The sequence below is a fragment of the Charadrius vociferus genome, unplaced genomic scaffold (assembly GCF_000708025.1).
Source record: "Charadrius vociferus isolate BGI_N301 unplaced genomic scaffold, ASM70802v2 scaffold259, whole genome shotgun sequence".
Taxonomy (NCBI): Eukaryota; Metazoa; Chordata; class Aves; order Charadriiformes; family Charadriidae; genus Charadrius; species Charadrius vociferus.
Window position 1 is genome coordinate 7,044,804 of NW_009661368.1, and position 20,672 is coordinate 7,065,475.

Sequence of the window (20,672 nt, forward strand, 5' to 3'; positions counted from 1 at the left end):
CCAGCCTCCCTGCACCCCCGGGATGCTCAGGGAGAGATTCTGGGGTGCATCCGTGCGCTGGAGAGAGGGGGAAACTGTGCTGGAAGGAACCCGGTCAGTGGCTGTCGTGGCAGAGAGCGATGGCAGGAGTTTATTCTTTACCTCCGGCTATTGCCAGGAGCTGACCTGGCATTAAAGGAAGAAAAAATACGAGAGCAAATGCATGAGTGTTATTTTATCTGGGGCATAAACACGGCTATCGCAGCATTATCTTTATTGGTGCAATATAGGGCCCGGCACGACGAGGCTGGGCACGGCTGGGTTGGCAGAAGGGCAGCTCACATTTGCATTAACACATTCGTTTGGGCCTTTTTTCTCAGCTGTTTGGGGAGTTGCTGTCACAGCGATTGGTTTATAGGCACAGAGGGGACCCTTGGGCGGTTACACAGGGGACCACCCGCACCCGCACCTGAGCACTCCACAGCCTCCAGGGTGGAGATGACCCACGCAGGAAGGTTCTCCGCAGAGCCGTGGTGTGCGAGGGTCTGTCCACGCAGCTCTCGCGCTCCCACCCGTGCAGCTTTTGCAGCCCCCTCTGCGTTTCTTATAAGGGGTTGTCTCGCATCGCTGGGGAATTTGGCCTGTTTCTGCACGTTCAAAGATAAATAATTCAGGCGCTGCATGTTTATCTCTTTAAAGTCCAATCAGCTCTTCACGACGCAGAGTGTGCAGGATAACCTGGCTAATGGAAAACCCCGGCTAACGCTGCGCAAGGTGGCGAGGAGGGGGAAGATAGGGCCAGCGGTGTGATGCCCGGCCGAGCCCCGCGGTACCCGTCTCTGCTCGGTGCCGGGGCAGCGGTGCTGCACCTTTCCCATGGCCACAGCCGGAGCGGAGGGACCCGCAGGTAACCGAGGCAGAAGCAGACCCTGCAGGTCGCTGAGGCTCATCCCGGGCTGCGGCGATGTGCCACTCGCATTGCTGCCTCCTCCTCCTCCTCCTCTGGAGCAGTGGCTCCAGGATGGAGCTGGGAAGTGCTGCCTTTATGTCCCATCCTCGCTGTGCCCCAGGGAGTTGGAGGTGGATGGGCTTCTTGGCAGGTTTTGCTTTGACTTACTGGGCTAAACTGGGAGGTGTTGAATAAGCTTCTAAAGCCAAATGGAATGAGGGAGAGCCTGCTGTTTGTGATGTGCTGTGGTCAGGAACACCAGGAAGCTTTTGCTCCATGGCCACACACTGATGTTGGTTTATTATATACAAATCGTTTCCTGTGTGCTGAAGTCGGGGCACTGTTTTGGCTGGTGCTGTACAGTCACTGATGAGTAAGGCTGTGTTTCAAACAGTTTATATTTTAAATAAACAGGGTGGAAAGGACAGCAGATGTGTAAGGGTGAAGTGGTGCGTCAAAAACATCCGAGCTGGGGAACCCCCCGCAGTTCCTGTTCGACTGTGCCCAACGGTACTCGTTGCTGGCTGCAGTGTCAGGGCGATGCGTCCCCGCTCCTCACCTCTGCTCACTTCTCCCCAGATGTTTTGGTCCATCCCGCCTTCGGTGGGGTTGTCCTCAGAGGTGCAGAGTAATTCATTTACTTACTTTTTGGTGGATTTTTTTGTACAGCATCTCAAAATATGTTACCTCTTGGGTGAGGGAGATGTAAAGATACAGAGCTTGCTCTATGGGTTTGCGTGAGCTAATAGTAACTACGATAACGTGTCCAAGGGAGAAGGTGTGGTGAGGAAGGACAGAGGTCACCTGGAAGAAATCCGTCTCCTACAAAAATCTCTAAAAGATGCGGGGCAGTGGTGTGGCAAATCAGTATTGCCATTGCTGCCGATTCACTTGTAAAGGAGAAGGAGCCTCTCCCAGGGGCAAGGTTGTTTTAAACTTGGTTTTAAACCTCTGGGGCTCAGCCTGTGTGAGCCGGCAGAATGCTCCTCCAGAACCCGGCGTTTTCCTGGGACCGGACTTGTCCTGAGGACCTTTGGAGCAATATTTAGGGACAGGAGAAACTGAAGTTCATTTGTCAAAGCTGTAGAAAGGCATGAAGCGTGTGTGGTGCAGGGAAAGGCAGGGGTGGAAAGGGTGGGTAGGGTTTGGGCAGAGCCTGGACGAGCGCAGAGGGGAGCACGGGCAGGGTGAGGGGACCCGTGCGCGGGGGTGCTGGGGGCTCAGCACCGTGTCGCTCCTTGCTCGGGTCCTCTCCTGGCTCTGCAAACCTGCAAAGGGGAAGGATGCAACGGCAGCGAAGGTAAGGATGGATCGCAGAAGTAGTCGCTAGAGCGTAGTCCTTGTTCCGCTGCGCGCCACAGCCACCGCCGCCAAGGGGAGGGGGTGGAGGGCGATGGGGAGGCGCAGCCCTGTCCCCCCCCAATGCTGGGGATGCGCGTCACCTCTCCTTGACAGCGTCTGCCCTGAATCTTCCCCACCTCTGCTAGTCTCTCGTCTCAGGACCATCGCCTTTCGCTCCCTTGCCTGCCAGGCTCAGCCAGACTGGGGACGGAGCTCTGCTAGCGGCTGACGCTGCCGGTGCCTTTCCTTTGAAAACTGCAGGTTTTTGCTGGGCTGGGGCTTGGTGGTGGGCACAAAGGGTTTCTGAAAGGATGGGACCATCTCTGCCCTGGGCCGTCTCTGCCCCATCCGTTATTAGAGCTGAGAATTATCAGGGCAGTGATGGTAATAAACAATGACAAGGAGACTGGTAATCGTATTAGTAGTGTTATTACTAACGTTATAATCCTTATATTATTGTCATTATATGGGTTACTATCTCCTCGGGTTCGGGAGGCTCTGAGCATTTTAGCTTGACTGAAACCCTGATTGTGTGGGTCATGTTAACACTTGCGGATATACCTGCAATGATTTTCATTCGATATTTCACACCGGGATGGATTTATGATGTGTTGTACCTCTGTCAGAAGCTCTGGGAGTGTCAGGAGCTCTGGGCTGCCGTTTTTTATAAATCTCCATAAATCATTAAAACTCTGGGTTTAATGAATGCAAATTTAGTGCCACAGAAGGGAAGTCAGTTGGCTGGAGGCGCTCCCAGAGCTGGAATCGCTCCGTCACCAGCGGCTGTTGAAAGATGTTTCTTCAAGTTCAGTCCTGTAAGCCACGTGGGACCTGAGATGATCATGACAATCTTCGGCCTAAATCTGTGCAGACATAAACCTTATTAGCGCCCATCAAATGAAACTATCCTCGTTTTTCAAAGATCCACAGGGCTGACTAGGAAAGACGGGGAGCTGATGTATATTCATCATGTAAAGTCTGGTTCTGGGAACATTTACATTTTTAATATAGTTAAGTGCGCATGTATTCAGAAGATTAGGTTAACACAGTAATAAACAATTTCTTTAAAGACATAATGTCTAACACAGATTTCTGGTGCCTGAATGATCATTTCCTAATATCGCCGTTATAAATACTTCCATGATTCACATCTCCTGTTGCAGAACAAGCAACAAATCTCTGGGAAGGAAGTACAGAACTGCATTATTTTCTAAAAGAAGGTTTTGTTTTGTTTTGTTTTGTTTTTTTCTGCGGTTTATTATAACTCTAATTTGAGCCAGAAATTCATTCACAGGAAACATATAATAAAAAAACCAAGTAAAGTTGGGATTTTTCAAGGGCGGTGGCTCGTGCTGGCTTGCAGCGGGAAATGCACTTCTGCGAATCCCCCCCTGGGGTTCTTAGCAGTCGTTGTGATCTCCTGCCTCTGTAAGACCCTGTTGGTTTCGCAAACTGGAGCGTCGGAATCCATCCTGCTCAGCCCCGCGAGCTACACTGCTCATGACGAGAGCACGGGCTCCTGTAAACGGAAGGGTTTAACGCAACCTCTTGGGCAGCTCCTGATTAAACAGCGGCAACCGGTGCCGGAGGGCATCGCAGAGCCGCGATGTAACTGCGGTGGAGGAAGGATTAGACAAATTCATGGGTGACACATGCTCTGGTGGCTGCTAAAGCCAATAATCTCCGTGCAAACCTCCCGTGCGGGCTGTCCCCGAGGTGCTGGTGGCCGGCGGCCAGGGGAGCGTGGCAGGATGCAGCCATCCCTCGCTGCCGGTCCTGCTCTCGCCCGCCTTATAAACCCACCGGCGGCAGCTCTTCCTCTGGGCTACGGGGAAACGCCGTTAGGAACTCTGCTGCTGAGCGTGCACAGTGTGGTGTGTTAGTTTATAAAGAGGGAAGGGAGAGCTGTAACTCCTCTTTGAAAGATTTCTGAAGGGTCTGAGCTCTTTTTTCTCAGGTCTTTCCCCTGAGGTGATGTGCAGACACCGCAGCCTTTCTTTCCTAAGACAAGAAATAGAAGCGATTTCCTGCACTCCAATCAAGTTTTATTTGAATGAAATGTGACATTACACTGGGAGGAATGATGGAAAAGTCCAAAGACGGCATCATCCAAAGAGAAAACACCTTGGAGCTCAGTGCAGCAGCTGTAGGTATAGAGGTATATTGTTCCCATAGAGTCTGAACAATACGTGCCACCCGGCAGCTCCGAGTTAGCATCAAGGTCATTTCAGGCTTGGGAGTTAAAAGGGAGACTTTAACTGGGATGATGATGAGCACAAAATTTTTGTGACTGTCGCTTTTTGGCTGCTAGGAGCCCAGCTTGGCAAAGCCACACCATGGGAGCGTACGTTCTGTGTGCGGGCGAGGGCTCCGGGCAGGCTGGCGGCACCTCGAGGGGCTCCTTTCTCTGTGCCGATGTGCCGCACCGCGCACAGGAGCTCCCGAGCTGGACGTGGGAGTCCTACACAAATGCGAACGGTGTGTAACGATAACAATAATTACAATCCAGATCATCACATGGGTCATGCCCAGCTCCAAAATTTAAATTCTTTGAGCATAATTAACCTGCCAAGTTCTTACTTGGGAAGGACTATAAATCACGGGCTGTCTCCTGAGATGAGGGCTGGACCGAGGGACACTCTGCTCCGGGAGGAGGGTCACCGCCTCGGAGATGTGTGGGTGTGGGTGCAGCTGCGGGAATCCCCCAGTTTGGGGAGGGACCGAGGGCAGAGATGTACCCCAGTCCCACTTTTCCTCTGCTCGACTCACTGGGAGGGAAAAAAGCTGTGAAGAATAATCAGAGGAAAGCATCTTGAGACAAGAGCAAATCTTTTGTGGTCTCGTGACGGCTGAGAATCCCTCGCCCCGTTGGGCCGAGCAGCGATGCAAACGGGAGCGTGGGGATAATTACCTGCGCTGTGGTCTTTGCTTCTTACCCGCTTGCTGTGCTTTTGGCACCGTGTCCGATGGGAATATTTGCTCATTTAGCAGCAGCTCAAACTGTGCCGTGCCGAGGAAGAGCCCAGCGAGCTCTCGCGGGGCACGGGGGAGGCGGCAGCGGCTCCAGTGAGATCCCAGCAACGCCCGCCCTGCGTGGGAAGTGGTGCGGAGCGTGGGCACAAAGGTTTGGGCTTTGGCTCCAGCCGAGTTGCCACGGTCAACACGGGTGTGTTTGTACAGCAAGAGGAGATCGTATTCATCAGAGCAACACCCTTCCGCTTTACGCATGTTTTTGAAGTGCAATAGCCATTTAAGTACCCAATAACGCCCCCGCTCTCTTGCCAGGAGACGAGAGAAAGAGGTTATTTTCAGTCACCCAAGGTTTTACTGATTTTTTTTAATAAAGCCTGATGAAAAAACAACATTATAGCTGAGGCATGAACTTTTAATGAGTTTATTTCATAATCTTTTTTGAAGATTATTGTTGAACTAACCGAGTCTTTCAACTCTTTTTGTTGTTGGCTTAAAATGCTGGCACCGAACAGAGCTCCCGATCTCACACGCTGCGCTATTCGCTCTGCCCGGTCCCCCCTGCAGCTTTTGGTTAATGTTACCATCGCGGTGTAATGAAGTACACACACTTACTGACAGTGGTATCAGCTGCCCATATGATCTGGAGATGGTCATGAGCACCACGTGTATGTGAAGAATATATTCCAGCATGTTACGTAGCATGCTTAGTGAGCCGTATTGGAAAGATTTCCAGAGAGCTATTGATTTTCCAGTCCTGTAATTAGTTCAGAGATTACAAACATAGAAAATATTGCTCCAGAAATTGATTTTTTTAATTGTTCATAGCACCAAAACTTCATCGTGACTGCGAAGCACATCACATGCTTTCTGCAGAGAAAGACTTTGAACTTTGGAAAAATATTGCCCCTGTAAACACGGAGAAGAAATCACGTGGGTAATTCTCTCGCTATCTCAGATAAGGCCTGGATCGCACTCGTTCCAGCTGATTTTGACAATCCATCCCTGTAGTTCCTCCTGCAGGATCAAGGTCTACAGGAGAGGTTGGACTCTGCATCTGTGACGCCGGATCGTGTCCCAGCCGGGAGCTCCGGCGTGGGTCAGGGTCGGAGCCAGCATCAGCCATCCCCCGCGGTGCAGACCCCTCGTCCGGGGACGCCCCGGTGTGTTGTGGCCGATGTTCACCCACCTGTGAGTTTTCACTTCATTTGTGCTCTGTGCCTACCGCCACACAACTGCCTCTCCCCCCTCCAAACTGGTCACAGCCCCGTGGAGCACATCCCACGCGCGGCACCAGCACACGCACCCCTCTGCGCTGGGCTGGGAGCTCAAAATAGTCCTCAGGAGGAGGCAGACTCCTCTGCCTGCTTCCCAAATTCATCGAGCTGCTCTTAAGCACCGTCACGAGGGTCCACGAGGATGCTGTGATTACCTTGAGCCGGCTGCCCTCGGGCTCTGCCTCCAACCTACGCTGACGCAACATTTCCGAGCAAGCCTCCGTCTTGCTAGCCTGCTGCTCCGTCCTGCTCTCTGCGGCGATGCTTTATAAGTTTCGACTTTGCACTCTTTGTGTCGCTGCTGGAGCTGCGTACCGGTGCGGCGAGTGCCGTGTGTGCATCCGCGTTGTGCCGGATTCTGCCCCAGCCCGGCAGGACTCACCTTTCATGGGCAGCTGAGCTCTCCTGAAACAAGTCCCATGGACCACGGCTTGGACCGTGCTCAAATCCTCCCTCCTCTCCTCCCCCTGGTGCTGCAGCAGCGGCAGTTCGAGGCTCAGCCTCACGTACGGGAAAGGTTCACAGGGTACAGCTTTGCCGTGGTGGCTGCTGTGGGTTTGTTGTCTGAGGCAATGGCACTTGCACGTGCCATTTTTCTTGAGAAACTTAATCTGCTCCACTTCTCCTTGCCGGAGGAGGCCTGACTTTGCATCTGGCATGCGGAAAGCCATTGGGCAGCGACAAGCCACAGCATCTCCCGCAGTCGGCAGCGGCCAAAAGTCAGTCTCTGGTGTCCTCATCCCTCTGGTCCCATGTCGTCGCAAGGGTGCACCAGGTGTCCTCTCCCTAGTTAGTGCTTTTTCTGGTTTTTGACTGTCTTCTAGGGTGGTGAGAGGGAGATGAGAGAGGAAAGGGATATAAAGACCGGGGGTATAGCAAAACAGGTCGGAGTTCCTGCAGTGGTCCTGTGTATGTGAGATCCCACCCCCCGACTTGCTTACCCGACATTTGGCACCTGAGGATGTCGGGGAGCAGCAGGCATCTGGCCAAGGGCAGTAACTTCTCCCACGAGTGTCCATGGCCAGAAGCAGACATATGAATAACCATCTATCAGAGGCGCTCTGTGGCTGCTCTGACCTTCATCCCACGGGCAGAGAGTGGGGTGAAGCCCAGCCCCGGCCCCCGCTGCGGCAGGGGATGCTCCCACCCCGCCTGTCCCCATTGCTGCTGTCACCCCGGGCTCTCCCCAGCAGCTGAAGCTGCATTGGCACAGGAAAACGTGCCCTGGACCGGCCACATCTGGAATTTCTCTTTTCTTTTTTTATTGCTTCCAGGCAACATTTTTTTTTCATGTATAATTATCAACTGAAGAAAGACGTCTCTTCTCTTCTTCGGAGGGGATTTTGGGTCCTCCCCAGGGAGGTGCAACGTGCCGGTCGGTCCTTCGTGCTGGTGACTCAGTGGCCTCGTTGCACACACAGGGTGGGGTGGCTGCTGCTTATGGAAAATAGGAGTGGTTGCATCCAGTAAAAAGACCAGACTTCCTCTTCCAAAGAAACTGTTACTTCTCTTTAACAGGATAATGGCAGATGCCTTCTGTGGAGGCAAAGCCAGAAGACCCCAACAGAGGTGACGAGATCACTGCAATTAGGGAAGTTATTGGGATTATTTCATTTCATTGCCCAACTGTGCCAGGCATTAAACAAAACAGTTGAGTCAGTTCACTAAAAAGCTTGCAGATTAGGAAGGTTAGGCGAACAGCAAAACCTCCCCAAAGGATAATTTCCAGTTTACAGGATTACATATTCTGCCATAGTCACTTGGAGAATTTGGCTACCATGAGATTTCTTCCAGAACCTCTGAAATCTCAGGAAGGAAGAAGAGGGGCTCATTTTTAAAAACCCCAAACCTTATGATAATCAAAAGTCAAACTGGGCACTCTTTGATTTGGTTGAGAAAGTGCTTCTGCAGCTATACGATTCCCAAACATACCCAGTCCCAGCAAAACCTTGGGGAGCATCTCAGGAGATGGGAAGGGCTGCAGTGAAAGTAAATTTAATAAGAGGTTAATGAACTGGGAGCGCCCTCCCCTCCCTGGCCCACGGCAGCTCCCGGGGGGCGCAGTGTCAGACGGGGGCACGAACGCTCCTCTGGCACGTGCAGGCATTGCGCCGGCCCATTTTTAATCTTTGCAGGAAAATGGTATCGCTGGGGGTATCGTTACACAAGAATCCTGTAAGAGAAAAGTGTGGAAGGAAAGGAGGAGAAAATGCTGCTTTATTCTGTCCCTCCCAAAGCAGTTTTTGGGGTCACCCGGCTTTGTGGGAAGTGGGATTCGGGGTGTGGGTGGTTTGGAGGAGTGAATTGCAAGCGCTTACCCCACTTCCCTCTGCTCTAGGACAAGTGGACATGAAAAAAAATTAAAAAATCAAGTATTTCACCCCCAAGAATATATCTGGTCCTTGTGTAAGTGAATCCCCCTCGCACGAGGGCAGAGGGGCTACCGCCGGGAGACCGGGATTGGGGGAAAGCACCAGGCAGGAATCAGTGCCCCTAACCCTGCGCTTTTGGGGTGAGGCAATAGCTGTGTGTTTTGGGGTTACCCAGGGCCTTCCCGAGGTGGGAGGATTTGCAGGATGAGCTGCGGACACTCCTCCGTGCTCCTCTGCCCTGGGAATTCCTGGCGGGATGGATGGATGCGGAGGTAGCCCAGTCTCGCTCTCCCATCTAGTGGCAGAACGAGGAAAGGTGGTCCTGGTAGAAAGAAAGAAAGAAATTTCAGCTTTCTGGGGCTTTCAGAAGGGGTATCATTGTGGGTTCCGTTAAATCCATCTTCCCCAGCAGGTTGGGGGTTGGGAACTTCACCGACCTCATCCAGAGGGGAACACCACAAAAGGCAAAGGCGGCTCCGGGTGGTTCCCGGGGTTCAGCGGGGTTTGGGGGGTCCCTGCTCCGGGAATAAGCCACAAAGGAGAGAGATCTGCACATGGGTGAACAGACCCCAGGTAAAACACTAAAAGCCTGGACCTAAAAACGTGCCTTTCTTGAGCAGGATGTCTTCTACTCGGCTTGTGACCGGTGGGAGACAGGAAGCTGTAGAGCCGCGGGTAGAGCAGCGTCTTCCCACAGATAACCTCTTACTTTCAAATAGCCCTCGCTGCTGCTCCGGCCCCGATGCGGACACGGCTTTGATGCTTCCCCCCAGCCCCACAGCCACCCCACTCCCTTCCCGGAAAGGCCTCTGCGGTCCTCCGAAATAGCCGGGGGTGGACGCAACCCGCTGCGGCTGACGGTCCGGCTGTGACCGGGGACCCACAGGCGTCGCGCTCAGGAAACACGCGGTGGGAAACATGAGCGGCACTCGCCGAGCATGGCATGCAGAGCCCGAAATTTCAGCAGTGCAACAGCCTTTAAGACCCCCTCTAGGAGGTGACTAAGGGAGGCGGACGCAGGGCAAGGTGGGTTACTTCGAGCTGTAAAGCTGTGTTTTATCTCCGCCAGACCCGCAGAGCTGGATGGGAAGGGTTTCACCCCTCCCACAAAACTTTAAGATGCTCAAGGTGATTCAGGCCCAAGAAATCCCAATTTTTCCATTGGGTATTGATATAAAAGCAGCTCAGCCAGGGATGAACCCCGTGGGGCTGTCGCTCTCCGGGCTGGAGAGATGCAGGGCTCAGGTCCTGCTGTCCTGGATTCGGGATGCTGCGATTCCCGCTCCGGTGTCCCGAACTCAGTTCCAGAGACCTGAGATGCAGAACGGGTACAGAAGATTTATGTTCTCATGTCAGATCGAAGAATTGTGGCATTTCCTGGAGGGTTAGATGATGTTTCATTTTCAGCAAATAAGGTCAAAAGTGCAAGGAGAAAAAAAAAAATTAAAAATAATCTCTGTTAGATCAGCTGTTACAAACCCCAGAGGTGCAAGAGCTCGGCTCACGTTGCCGCCCATAGAAAAAGGCTTTCGTGGAGCTGCACGCTGCTAAACACGGCTTTCCCAGGGTGTCACCCACATAGTCTGCAGCGTGAATAGCCTCAGCTGCGAACAGCTAACTCATCTGAGCACAGCGCTCACACTGGCAGATCATTAAAGGGGGAAAAAAAAAAAGAAAGAAAAAAAAAAAAGGTGCTGGGCAGGTTTGGGAGGGCAGGAATTGGTCAGGTGAGATGGAAATCTTCTGGCTGAAGGAATGCAGTGCTCTGGGTGGTTTCTCACGCACTGCTGGAGGGGGGATGCGGGTTGGACCCAGCTCTGGCGGGAGCTGGTGATGGGGCCAGGTCGTCTCAGGGGATGTGTGAGGCTGTGTTGGTCTGTGCTTACTGGGACGGGACAGTGCTGGGGTGTACAGAGAGCAGCTGGGAGCGGGGTGGGTGCTGGCTGAGGGTGCTGGGTCTCAGCCACTGCCTCCCTGAGACACTCGGTGTGTCGGGAGAGGGCAGCCTGCACCGCTGATGGATGCGGCGATGGAGGGCGAGAGGCATCCGCAACCACCCGGCCCAGCACAGCGGGAGCTGTGGCTTTTAAGAAAAGCTTAAATGAGAAAGTTTAAGTGATGCCCAGTGTGGAAAAGGGGGTTGTGCAGATGCAAAAGGCACCTTTCGGTCATGAAGACACCGTCGCTGCCAGGGGTTAAGCGCTGTCCCATCTGCACCGTCGGGGATGTCCCCAGATGTGATGGGCCCCCGGAGCAAGGCTGGCCAGAACCTGCTGCTCCAAAACCCCTCTCCAGCAGACTTGTAGATATATATCAGGTTTTCCTTCTTCACCGCAGCTCATCTGCAGCACAGCTCATCTGCAGCTCAGCCTACCGGGCTCATCCCTTTGGCTGCAATAGCACGGCATGTGCCACGGCCTGGGGACCTGGGTGGGACATCCCGGGCTTGCATCTCCAGCTATGGCCCTGCAAACCCTCCCTGGAAAATGCATTCCCTGCTACAGCGTTAAAAAAAAAGGTTAATGAAAAGACATGCTGGAAACGTGGAAGCACGGTTAATGCTACTGCTGTGATGCTTCATTTGAGCTGCAAAGAGAAGATAAAGTTCTGCCTCCCACTAGAGGTGTCACCAGGGAAAATTATTCCTTCCTGCTCTAAATGGCATCACATTGTTTCTTCTTTTCAGCTTGCTGCCAACTTGGTGTCATGGTCTATTTTCTTCATGAAAATACTCTGGTTACCTGGCAGTGGTGGTACCCTCCATCCAACCTCCCACCCCCCAGACAAGATCAGCATAAAAGATATTCAAAAATAGATTCACCTAGGAAAGAAGAATAAATAAGGACTGCTCTTAGCATGTGAATAGCTAATGAAGACCCACTTAGCAGTCTCGGCATATTCATCAGCTTCAGCGGATGATCGTTGATTGTGTGTCTGCAGCTACTTTATTCTTCTTTGCTCGTTATACCCAGGTCAAATGAAACACACACAAAACCGTGGCGGAAATGAGAAGAGCCGATGGAGATGGCTGTAGTGGTGACCCATCCCAACTGGAAAATTACCAGCTAGGATTTTTGATTGCCCGTTACACGGAGCTGTTTCATCGAGCAGCAAGAGGCAGGTCACTTCTAATCGCCAAGGGTGACATCCAGCTCATCGCACTGTCCCACGTCTCTCATTAGCAAGAGATGAATCTGAACGGTTCTGCCTGGGAGAGCCCTTGGAGGAGCACCGGGCACGCATTTTGGGGCTTGTTTAGGATTCACCCCTACACTGATGTGCTGGTGTTGCCCAAAGGACTCGGGGCAGGGGAGGACTGACGGGGGTGGCAGGGCTGCTTGGCGCCCAGCTCCCAGGAGCAGCTCTGGCAACGACCACCACCCTCACCACTCGCTCCACCGCTCTCCTCTGCCCAGAAAGACTTTTCCCTCTTAGCAAGAGATTTTTCAATCAGCTGTTAGAGTCCTGTGGAACTTATAGTGAATAACATACATAAATACACTGTAAACTATATAAATATAGGGTATCCTCTAACAGGGTTTTCTTCTTAAGCACCTTAGGACACTGATTTCTCCCTTTGCTGGGGGAAACCAAACCTGCAGGGCTCAGGGACTGTGAGGTGAGTGAAGTTTTAATACTACATTTGCTAAAAAACCTGGGAAAGAAGAAAGGGAACGAAAGAGTGAGAAAGAAAGAGAGACAGATCCAGCCTCACCACAAGTACCCATGTCTCGATTAGTTTGCTACGGAACTTGTGGCAATGGCTGACGATGGAAGAGGGGTGCTGTGAAGCGCCGTCGCCAGAGGATTATGTCGCAGTCTGGATTACGTTGCTGTAAAATCTGCTCTATTTCTACTTGTCTGATCCAGCCCTGAGACCTCATCAAGGGTGGTCACTCCCAGAGCCTTCCATCTCCGCTCCTCCCAGTTCCTAACCCAGTAACACATCCTCTTCTCACCAGTTCTGGGGTAGGGGAGAAAGGTGTTATTAGGCTACCTCTATTTTATGGTCTTTTAATTATTTCCACCTCTGTGATTACACTAATTAGCTAACCGGTTTCTAAGGGCTATACAGTAGCTCACATTACACTTACATTAATCACAGCATTAGCTAGTCTCGTTAAGAGTCCCTGATTTTTTGCATTATGATTTGAAATTATTCAATGCAGAAGTAATCTGAAGGGGGAAGAGGAGTCAATAGGAATAGACACCGTCTTCGCCAGCAGCTTGGCTGAGAGCCTCTCTGATATATTTAGACGTGTTATGATTTACAAGAGCCCGCCAACCATTTACTTAGTGTCTATAAAAAAAAAAAAAAAAGGTAAGTTTGAAGTTTCCACATCACAACTATTAAAGGCTCCTTCTCACTTCCTTTGATTCGAGGCAGTTGACTGACACATTCAAATGGGATCAAAAATAAAACAACTGACAACACATCTCCTTCATCCTGCTAGCTGTAACCAAGCACTTGCCGCAACTACACCATCTCTTCATCACATCGCAAGCCCAGGACAAAGCAGAAATGAAGATCTAAGAGAAGGTTAAGTTTTCGCTGCTGGAAAAACATTACTCTGGCAGCTCGCAAGACCTTCCTATAAATCCTCATCTACAGAGACTATTTGATGTGCCGAAGGACTTCTTAAAATAATGAAATTAAGAACAAAGTGGCCCACACTGGATAGCTTCGATACGTGCACAGGGGAGTGTCTGCCATTGTGGTTATGAATAATAATGATAATAATGCTTTTTCTTTTTCTTTTTCTTTTTCTTTTTCTTTTTCTTTTTCTTTTTCTTTTTCTTTTTCTTTTTCTTTTTCTTTTTCTTTTTCTTTTTCTTTTTCTTTTTCTTTTTCTTTTTTTTTTTCTTTTTCTTTTTCTTTTTCTTTTTCTTTTTCTTTTTCTTTTTCTTTTTCTTTTTCTTTTTCTTTTTCTTTTTCTTTTTCTTTTTCTTTTTCTTTTTCTTTTTCTTTTTCTTTTTCTTTTTCTTTTTCTTTTTCTCTTTCTCTTTTTCTTCTTCTTCTTCTTTTTCTTCTCCTTCTTTTTCTTCTTCTTATTTATTATTATAAAACCCACCTACTTAGCAGTAGAAATTCAAACACAGCCTGCCTGCTGTGTATTGGGCAGGAGAAGGATGACAGGTGAGAAGACAATTGCGCCCCCCTCCCAAACCCTTTGCAAAGCGACAGAGACACGAATTAGAAAGAAACGAAAAGTGGGATCTTATACATCGTCCCGATTTCAGCTCCCGAGAGCTGAAGATTGATCACGCTCTCTCCCGCTGGAGATGCTACGGATGCACCTCACTGGTGATTCTCGCTCCCTTTCCCCCTCCCCGGGCCAACCCTGCACGTCAGCCCTGGCTCAGCAGAGCAATCTTCCCCCGCGCAGCATCCCGCAGCCTCCCCAAACCACAGCCCTCGCTGCTGGAGCACGTGCTGGGGGGTACGGGGAGGGCTGTGGCACCAGGGACAACGAACGGGCATGGACAAGCAGTTCCCAAAGGAAAGGGTGCAGGCAACGAGCCAGGGCGAATGCAGGAGGCTACCGAAGCTCCTGCGAGGGAGCCCGGGTAAAATAACAGCACTTAAATGCTGTTCCCCAGGGAGATGTCAGCGCTTTGCTCAGCAGTTTGTGACCTTCATCAGCACCTTCAGCACAGGTGCCGCCGATACCTTCAGGGAGCGCCTCTTTACCCGCAGTGTTGTGGTTTAGGCTCAAACCAGCTGGTTTTTGGAGCAGGACAAACTTTGACTGTTATCCCAGACAGGATAAGAGCACCACACCAGGATTAACTAAAGCCGCCCTGGAGCAGCAGCTGCAGCATCTCAGCTGCTGCCGGAGGGTGACCATTGCCTCCGCTGGATTTTTATTTTTTCTTTCATAGCAGCAACCTCTCTATTTAGTTATTTTTCATCTCTTCAATCTCCAAGCAGTAGCCTTGGCCTGCTGCAAAGCTGAGCTCTGAAGAAGGCTGTCTGGTCCGGTTGCGGTGCGTGGCCCTTCTCCCACAGCCGGGCATGCCGACCCGGGCTCCGTGTGGTGACGAAGAGGATGGCCAAGCCCCAGTTCAACGAGGTGCTTCAGTGCAGCATAATTTTAGGGAGCGCTACGTCAAATATTTTTAGCAGAAGGGACAAGGGTGACATTGCTCTTCGCCTGCCCGGGCTGGCTGTGAAAAGGAGGGAGAAGCAGGGAGCCTTCGTTTCCTGAAATGAAGAGGCCGAAGAGCTCCCATGACGAGCAAACCACTAAAAAGAATAAGCAACAATAATACTGAGCAAAATATCGCTTCAGGGAAAAATTTGTGCTTGGTTTTAGCACAGATGTTGATATTGCACACTCAGAAACGGCTGCGTGGAAACACATTTGCAACGTGCTATTAGGCGGTGCACGAAAGCAAAGAGCTGCGCTTGCAAGAGAGAAATTAAAGCATTTAAAAATTAAAAGACATTTTAAAAATGCCTTCTGAAAGGCCTTTAATTCTCTGAAAGAGAAGTTATGAGTAGAGAGACTGAGCTTCCCCAAATCACAGAGCCTTAAAGCCAGAGTCTGGGACTACACTACGCTTCCGTGGACGGGAGCTCTGGCAGGAACCGGCCATCGCCTCCGCAAATCCCGGTGGGAGCCCCTCTGTGGGCGGCGAGGCCGTGCCAGGCTCGGCCCTGCAAACAAGCCTCAGCTCAGGAGCACGTCTGGACCTGCAACATGCCCCATGTCCCCAGGGCGAGCCCTTGCCACACTGGGAGCAGACACCCATCCTGCCTGACGCCTGCACCGCCGGAGATGCTCTGCGTGTAGGTTCCAAAGAAAGCTTATCCGTACGGCGCCCTTAGCACCTCCACACAAGATCCCACAAAGCATAATCATAGAATCATAGAATCATAGAATCATCTAGGTTGGAAGGGACCTTGAAGAGCATCGAGTCCAACCATCAACCCAACACTGCCAAACCCACCACTAAGCCACGTCCTTCAACACTACATCTGCCTGTCTGTTAAATACCTCCAAGGATGGTGACTCCACCACTGCCCTGGACAGCCTGTTCCAGTGCTTGACAACCCTTTTGGTTAAGAAACTTTTCCTAATATCCAACCTAAACCTCCCCTGGCACAAGTTGATGCCGTTTCCTCGTGTCCCATCGCCTGTTCCTTGGGAGCAGAGACCGCCCCCCCTCGCTCCCCCCTCCTTTCAGGGCGCTGTAGAGAGCGACAGGGTCTCCCCTGAGGCTCCTTTTCTCCAGGCTGAACTCCCCCGGGTCCCTCAGCCGCTCCTCATAACACTTGTGCTCCAGACCCCTCACCAGCTCTGTTGCCCTTCTCTGGACACGCTCCGGCCCCTCAATGTCTGTCTTGTCGTGAGGGGCCCAAAACTGAGCACAGCACTTGAGGTGGGGCCTTTTCAAATTCATGGGGATCCTCATTTCAGAACCCGAAGCCCTTGGGAGAGGGGAATGCTGAGACCCTGAGGGTGAGGGGGTGGCAGGCTGGGGCTGAGCGGGGTTTTTCGGGCATCGCAGCCCTGAGGGCGGTGCACGGCAAGGCTGGTGCACGGAGGTGAGCGCTCCGCACTTTGCGTATTCCCTCTGTGCACCAGGCTGGGATTTTTCATTCCATCCATAATTCATATCTTGCTGCAGCGATTCTACGAAGGCAGTACAGGACCTCAGCACCGGTGATCACAAGGAAAAGGCAGAGATGCTTTTGGTGGCCAGACAGCAAACTGTAGAGCGCGGGTCCCACCAGCATCTCCACTTTATCCCAGTTGCCCCGTAGGCAGAGATGGGAATAGATGGTGAAATAAGGGCTGTGGAAATAATGGCTGGGGGCAGAGCTGGTGCGTGTACGGCCTGCCTGGGGGTGGAGGGAAACCCTGCGCCTGGTGGGAGAGCCAACCCGGCTCTGAGCTTTGCTCTGGGGTCCCCGACAGCCGAGGCTGAGGATGGCTACTGCGAGCCCCGCACAAGCCCACGCTCAGCCCCTCTGCCTTGGCCCCCTTTGTGGCCAGGAGGGACCATACGCGGCAGCACATGGCGGCTTATTCCTCCAGCCCTGACCTGTTTTACACATCCAAAACCACCATGGCTAACCCAGCTCGGTGCTAGATGCCCGTGCACCGTCAGCTTTTGGGAGCAGGTTGCTTTTCTTTTTCACCTGGCTCCGGCGGTGCTGATGGGTGACGGTCTCCGCTGGCGCTGCGGATGGGGAGGTCCCCGTGCCACTCCGGCCGTGTCACCTGTATGACACAGCCCGGGCTCTCCCCCGCGGCTGTGAAGTTTTCTCCTGTAACCCCGCTGCCTTTCCTCTCCGTAACACACAGACGGAAAAAAACCCAGTTTGTCAGAAACTAAAGCATTTTGTGAGATTAAAATGTAAATGTTGCACTCGGCTTTTCAGAGGGGGTTTGATATTTTACTTGCGACTCTGCGAGGAAATAGATTTTTGATAACTCTGCGGAGCCGCTGCTGCACAGCCGCTGCTGCAAACAGCCAAAACCTTAATAAATAAATCCTCTGTCAGCCAGCTCTGAAAACCAACTTGCTGGTGGTTTGGAGAAATATTGGGAATTTTAAAGCAGCCTTGCACAAGGGGACCTGTAATTACAGCAGCCTCTCCTACGCTGTCTGGCTTTCCCTGGGCTTGAGAGGAGAGGGGGATTCTGGAATGTCCTCTTTGACAGTGCTGGCAATAAACACTGTATATCAACTTTTTATGATGTTTATTGACTTGAAAGTATGGGGAAAGGGCCCTGTCGGGTGTCATGCTCTGCACTGTCTAAGTGTCACCCACGAATACCAGAACGGGACGTCGAAAGGGATTGTGACAGTAATTCAGCTGAAATTCCTGCCTGGCTTGGCTCTGGTTTGCAGCCTCATCTCCCTCTGTAGGACACATGCAAAAAGGTCAGGCTGAACCCCAAACTAGGTCCCTCCCCAGACAATGCTTTTCCTTATCTTTCCATGATGGATCCAGGTCTCTTGTCTCTGGACTCTCCGACCCTGCGGAAACTTGCCCCACGCTCAGCGTTCAGCGCCGCGCACGGCTTTGGCTCCCTGCTAACAGATGCACGGCACCGCGGTCTGTGAGTTATCCGACCACGTTGTTCATCCAGACTGCTGGAAACACGGAAGAACTTCAGGGAAAAAAATCTTCAGGAGGAGTCTGCTGAAGACCAAAGCTCTCGGCCACCGGCCAGTGCGGTCAGAAGTGGATTTTTACATCCCCGGTTAGCACAAATTTAAATGGTTGAACCTTGGTATAAGAAGCTCTTGGCTCAGGGCTCTCAGTTGAAAACTATGAGCAACATAAATATTCACAGCTTTATTACCAAAAACATCGTGAGTTTAAATTAACCTTTCTTGCATAATATATGTAATAACCTGAATACGGCCGCTGCAGAACTCGCCCGGCTGTGCTTGGAAATGATCAGTGAGTCAAGAATCACTCATAGGATTAATTTGGAAAATAATTTCAAACAATTGAGATCTATATGAAAATGAACAGACCACACGTTAGTAGAGCTTGAGCCTGATCTGTAAACTTAGCTACTCACTTTTTATCCCTTAAGTAAACTAGGAAGAGTAATGTATTTATAGCCTCTTGACGTAAGTAGCCTCGCTGAAATATTGTATGTAATAAATATTCTGCCATCTCAGAGAGCCTATAGGACAAAGCGGTACCAAGGTACTGCAAAGGGAAACTCTACGCGGCTAACGAGTCCTGGTGAGCTGCCAGCCAGCTGCAAACATCGCAAACGAGAGAAAGCAATGAAAGCATAGACTTGCTATTAATGTAGGATAGAGTTTTATTGACACAACCGCAGCACAAGGTCACCGGGTAAGGTCTTTCGGCCTTTCAGCTTTGCGGTGGTACCTTTAAATGTCCCTTCCCACCGTCACCTTGGAGTTTGGTCAGCTTTGTCCCAACGTTTGTTGTTCGTCAGTTATTTTCTCCACTGTTTTTTTTCCCCGTTCTGATGTAAAGATCATAGATCTTGGCCCTTTTTCCCTGACCCGCGCTGCCAGCACTGCTTTTTATGGAATTACAAATTACACAGTGCATCCGCATTAAAACAAAATGTGTTCATCACCATTTTTAAATAAGGATGTCATTTGTAAATGCTTTATTCATAATTAATGGAATTATTACTGGGGGCAGCCACATTCTTCATCCGTGTACTGTAAGATATGTTGTAAAGTGCATTAGTAAAAAGCTTTATAGATGAAGATATGACAACCCGACTGTGAAACACATTATGGGATGTACTGTAGCTATTGTTGTAACAATCTTTATGCAAGATTTTAAGCTATCAGTCAGCCAGGGGCTGATTGATAGTGTAAATGTTAATAATTAATAACAGGATAATGTTGATAACTAATTAATAGTAAATGATGAGTATGGATTTTTTTAGTTAGTATTATGCTAATATGCATTATTCACTGAATCATAAAATCACGTTAGAGATGAGAAAGTCTCTCTAGCTTTCTCTGTCTCTATCACGGATGAGTCAATGCTGCTCTTTCCGAGCATTTCCAAAGAAGCAATTTTCATCTGTCTTCCAGCACGAGAAAACGCATGGGTTAAGAAGGACTTTTTAAAACAAAGTCAGAGTTCCGAATACGTGCTCACCAGAGTGGTGTGTTAAGTCATGGGCTTTGGGACACAAGTCCAACAAACCCGCCTGCTCTAGGCATGGGAGACCCGTGACCCGAGGGACCCTTCGCTACCTTTACAAGGAAATAGTTTAAAAGGAAGGAATTGCCACTGCAGATTTATTTCACTTATGTGTGGCATCCTCCAGTAATTTAAAACCATCAGGCATCCTTATCTTTTACTGTGGGTATGGTAAGGTCCTTGGGCGGATGAGCAACCGGTAACGCAGGTAGGGTGTAAAGATGGAGAGAGAGAAAGTCCAGTGGAGAACTGTAAAAGTGGCTCAACGGTGGTGTCATTTTTTTTTCCGGCTGACATTATCATTTTTTATTATGCTAGACAGGATCAGAGCGGGCATTACGTCATGCTGGGTGAAGTGAGTGTCTGCGTGCCGCCGGGCACAGACCGCTCTGAGGATGTGAAAATGCCAATAGCAGCCTCAAAAATCAGGATATGGAAATGGATACTGTACAATGGCCCCCGGGTCGCACTGATTCCAACGCTCCCAGCCGGGAAATCTCCCCTTCTCCTCCCCAGCAGCGGCTGTCTCCATCGCTCGTCTCACGGCTGCCCTCGAGGACCAGACGGATAATTTTGCCTTCTCTGGTTTCAACGACTAAGATGCAGGAGAAGCTCCTTCCTGGTACTCAGCTGTTTTGTAGAAAACCTAAGCCAAAGGCTCAAATATACGGAGCTCACTGGCATTTTCCTGGCGGCACCGTCTCCGGCGAGGAGCGGTGCACCCTACGCACCCCCTGTAATGATGTTCTGATTCCTTAAACCACACTAATACCCACCCAGCTCTCCGGCAGTGCACGGACACGGCTTATTGACCGGTGCGAGAGCGATGTTTGCAGAGAGCTAAAAAGTGCTAGTTCCTGCTGGAGCTTTCTTATTAAGGAAATTAATATTGGGAGCTTTTTCTTCGAGAGATGAGAGTCCTCCGTGCTGATCCACAGATCACCTTTCTCACCCCTCCTCCATCCCCCGCCTCTCGGATTTTGTGTTTGGCTTTTCAACGTTTTTATTTCAGATAAATCCGCAAGCACATTTTCGGGTGGATGTCACCAGGATCCACTTCCTCCCGGCCCACAGACAGTCTGTCTCTTATCTCACTTACATTAGTATCAATTATT

General features: G+C 50.8%; 1 protein-coding gene across 1 annotated transcript in view; it reads left to right on the plus strand.

Moving 5' to 3' along the window:
• The first annotated feature begins 6,935 nt into the window (after positions 1-6,935).
• Positions 6,936-20,672, plus strand: part of GATA5 (GATA binding protein 5) — a 184,006-nt gene continuing 170,269 nt past the window's right edge. The window contains exon 1 of the mRNA XM_009893582.1: positions 6,936-7,022. Within this exon, the coding sequence (XP_009891884.1) occupies positions 6,936-7,022 (87 nt within the window). The remainder of the gene's footprint in view (positions 7,023-20,672) is intronic.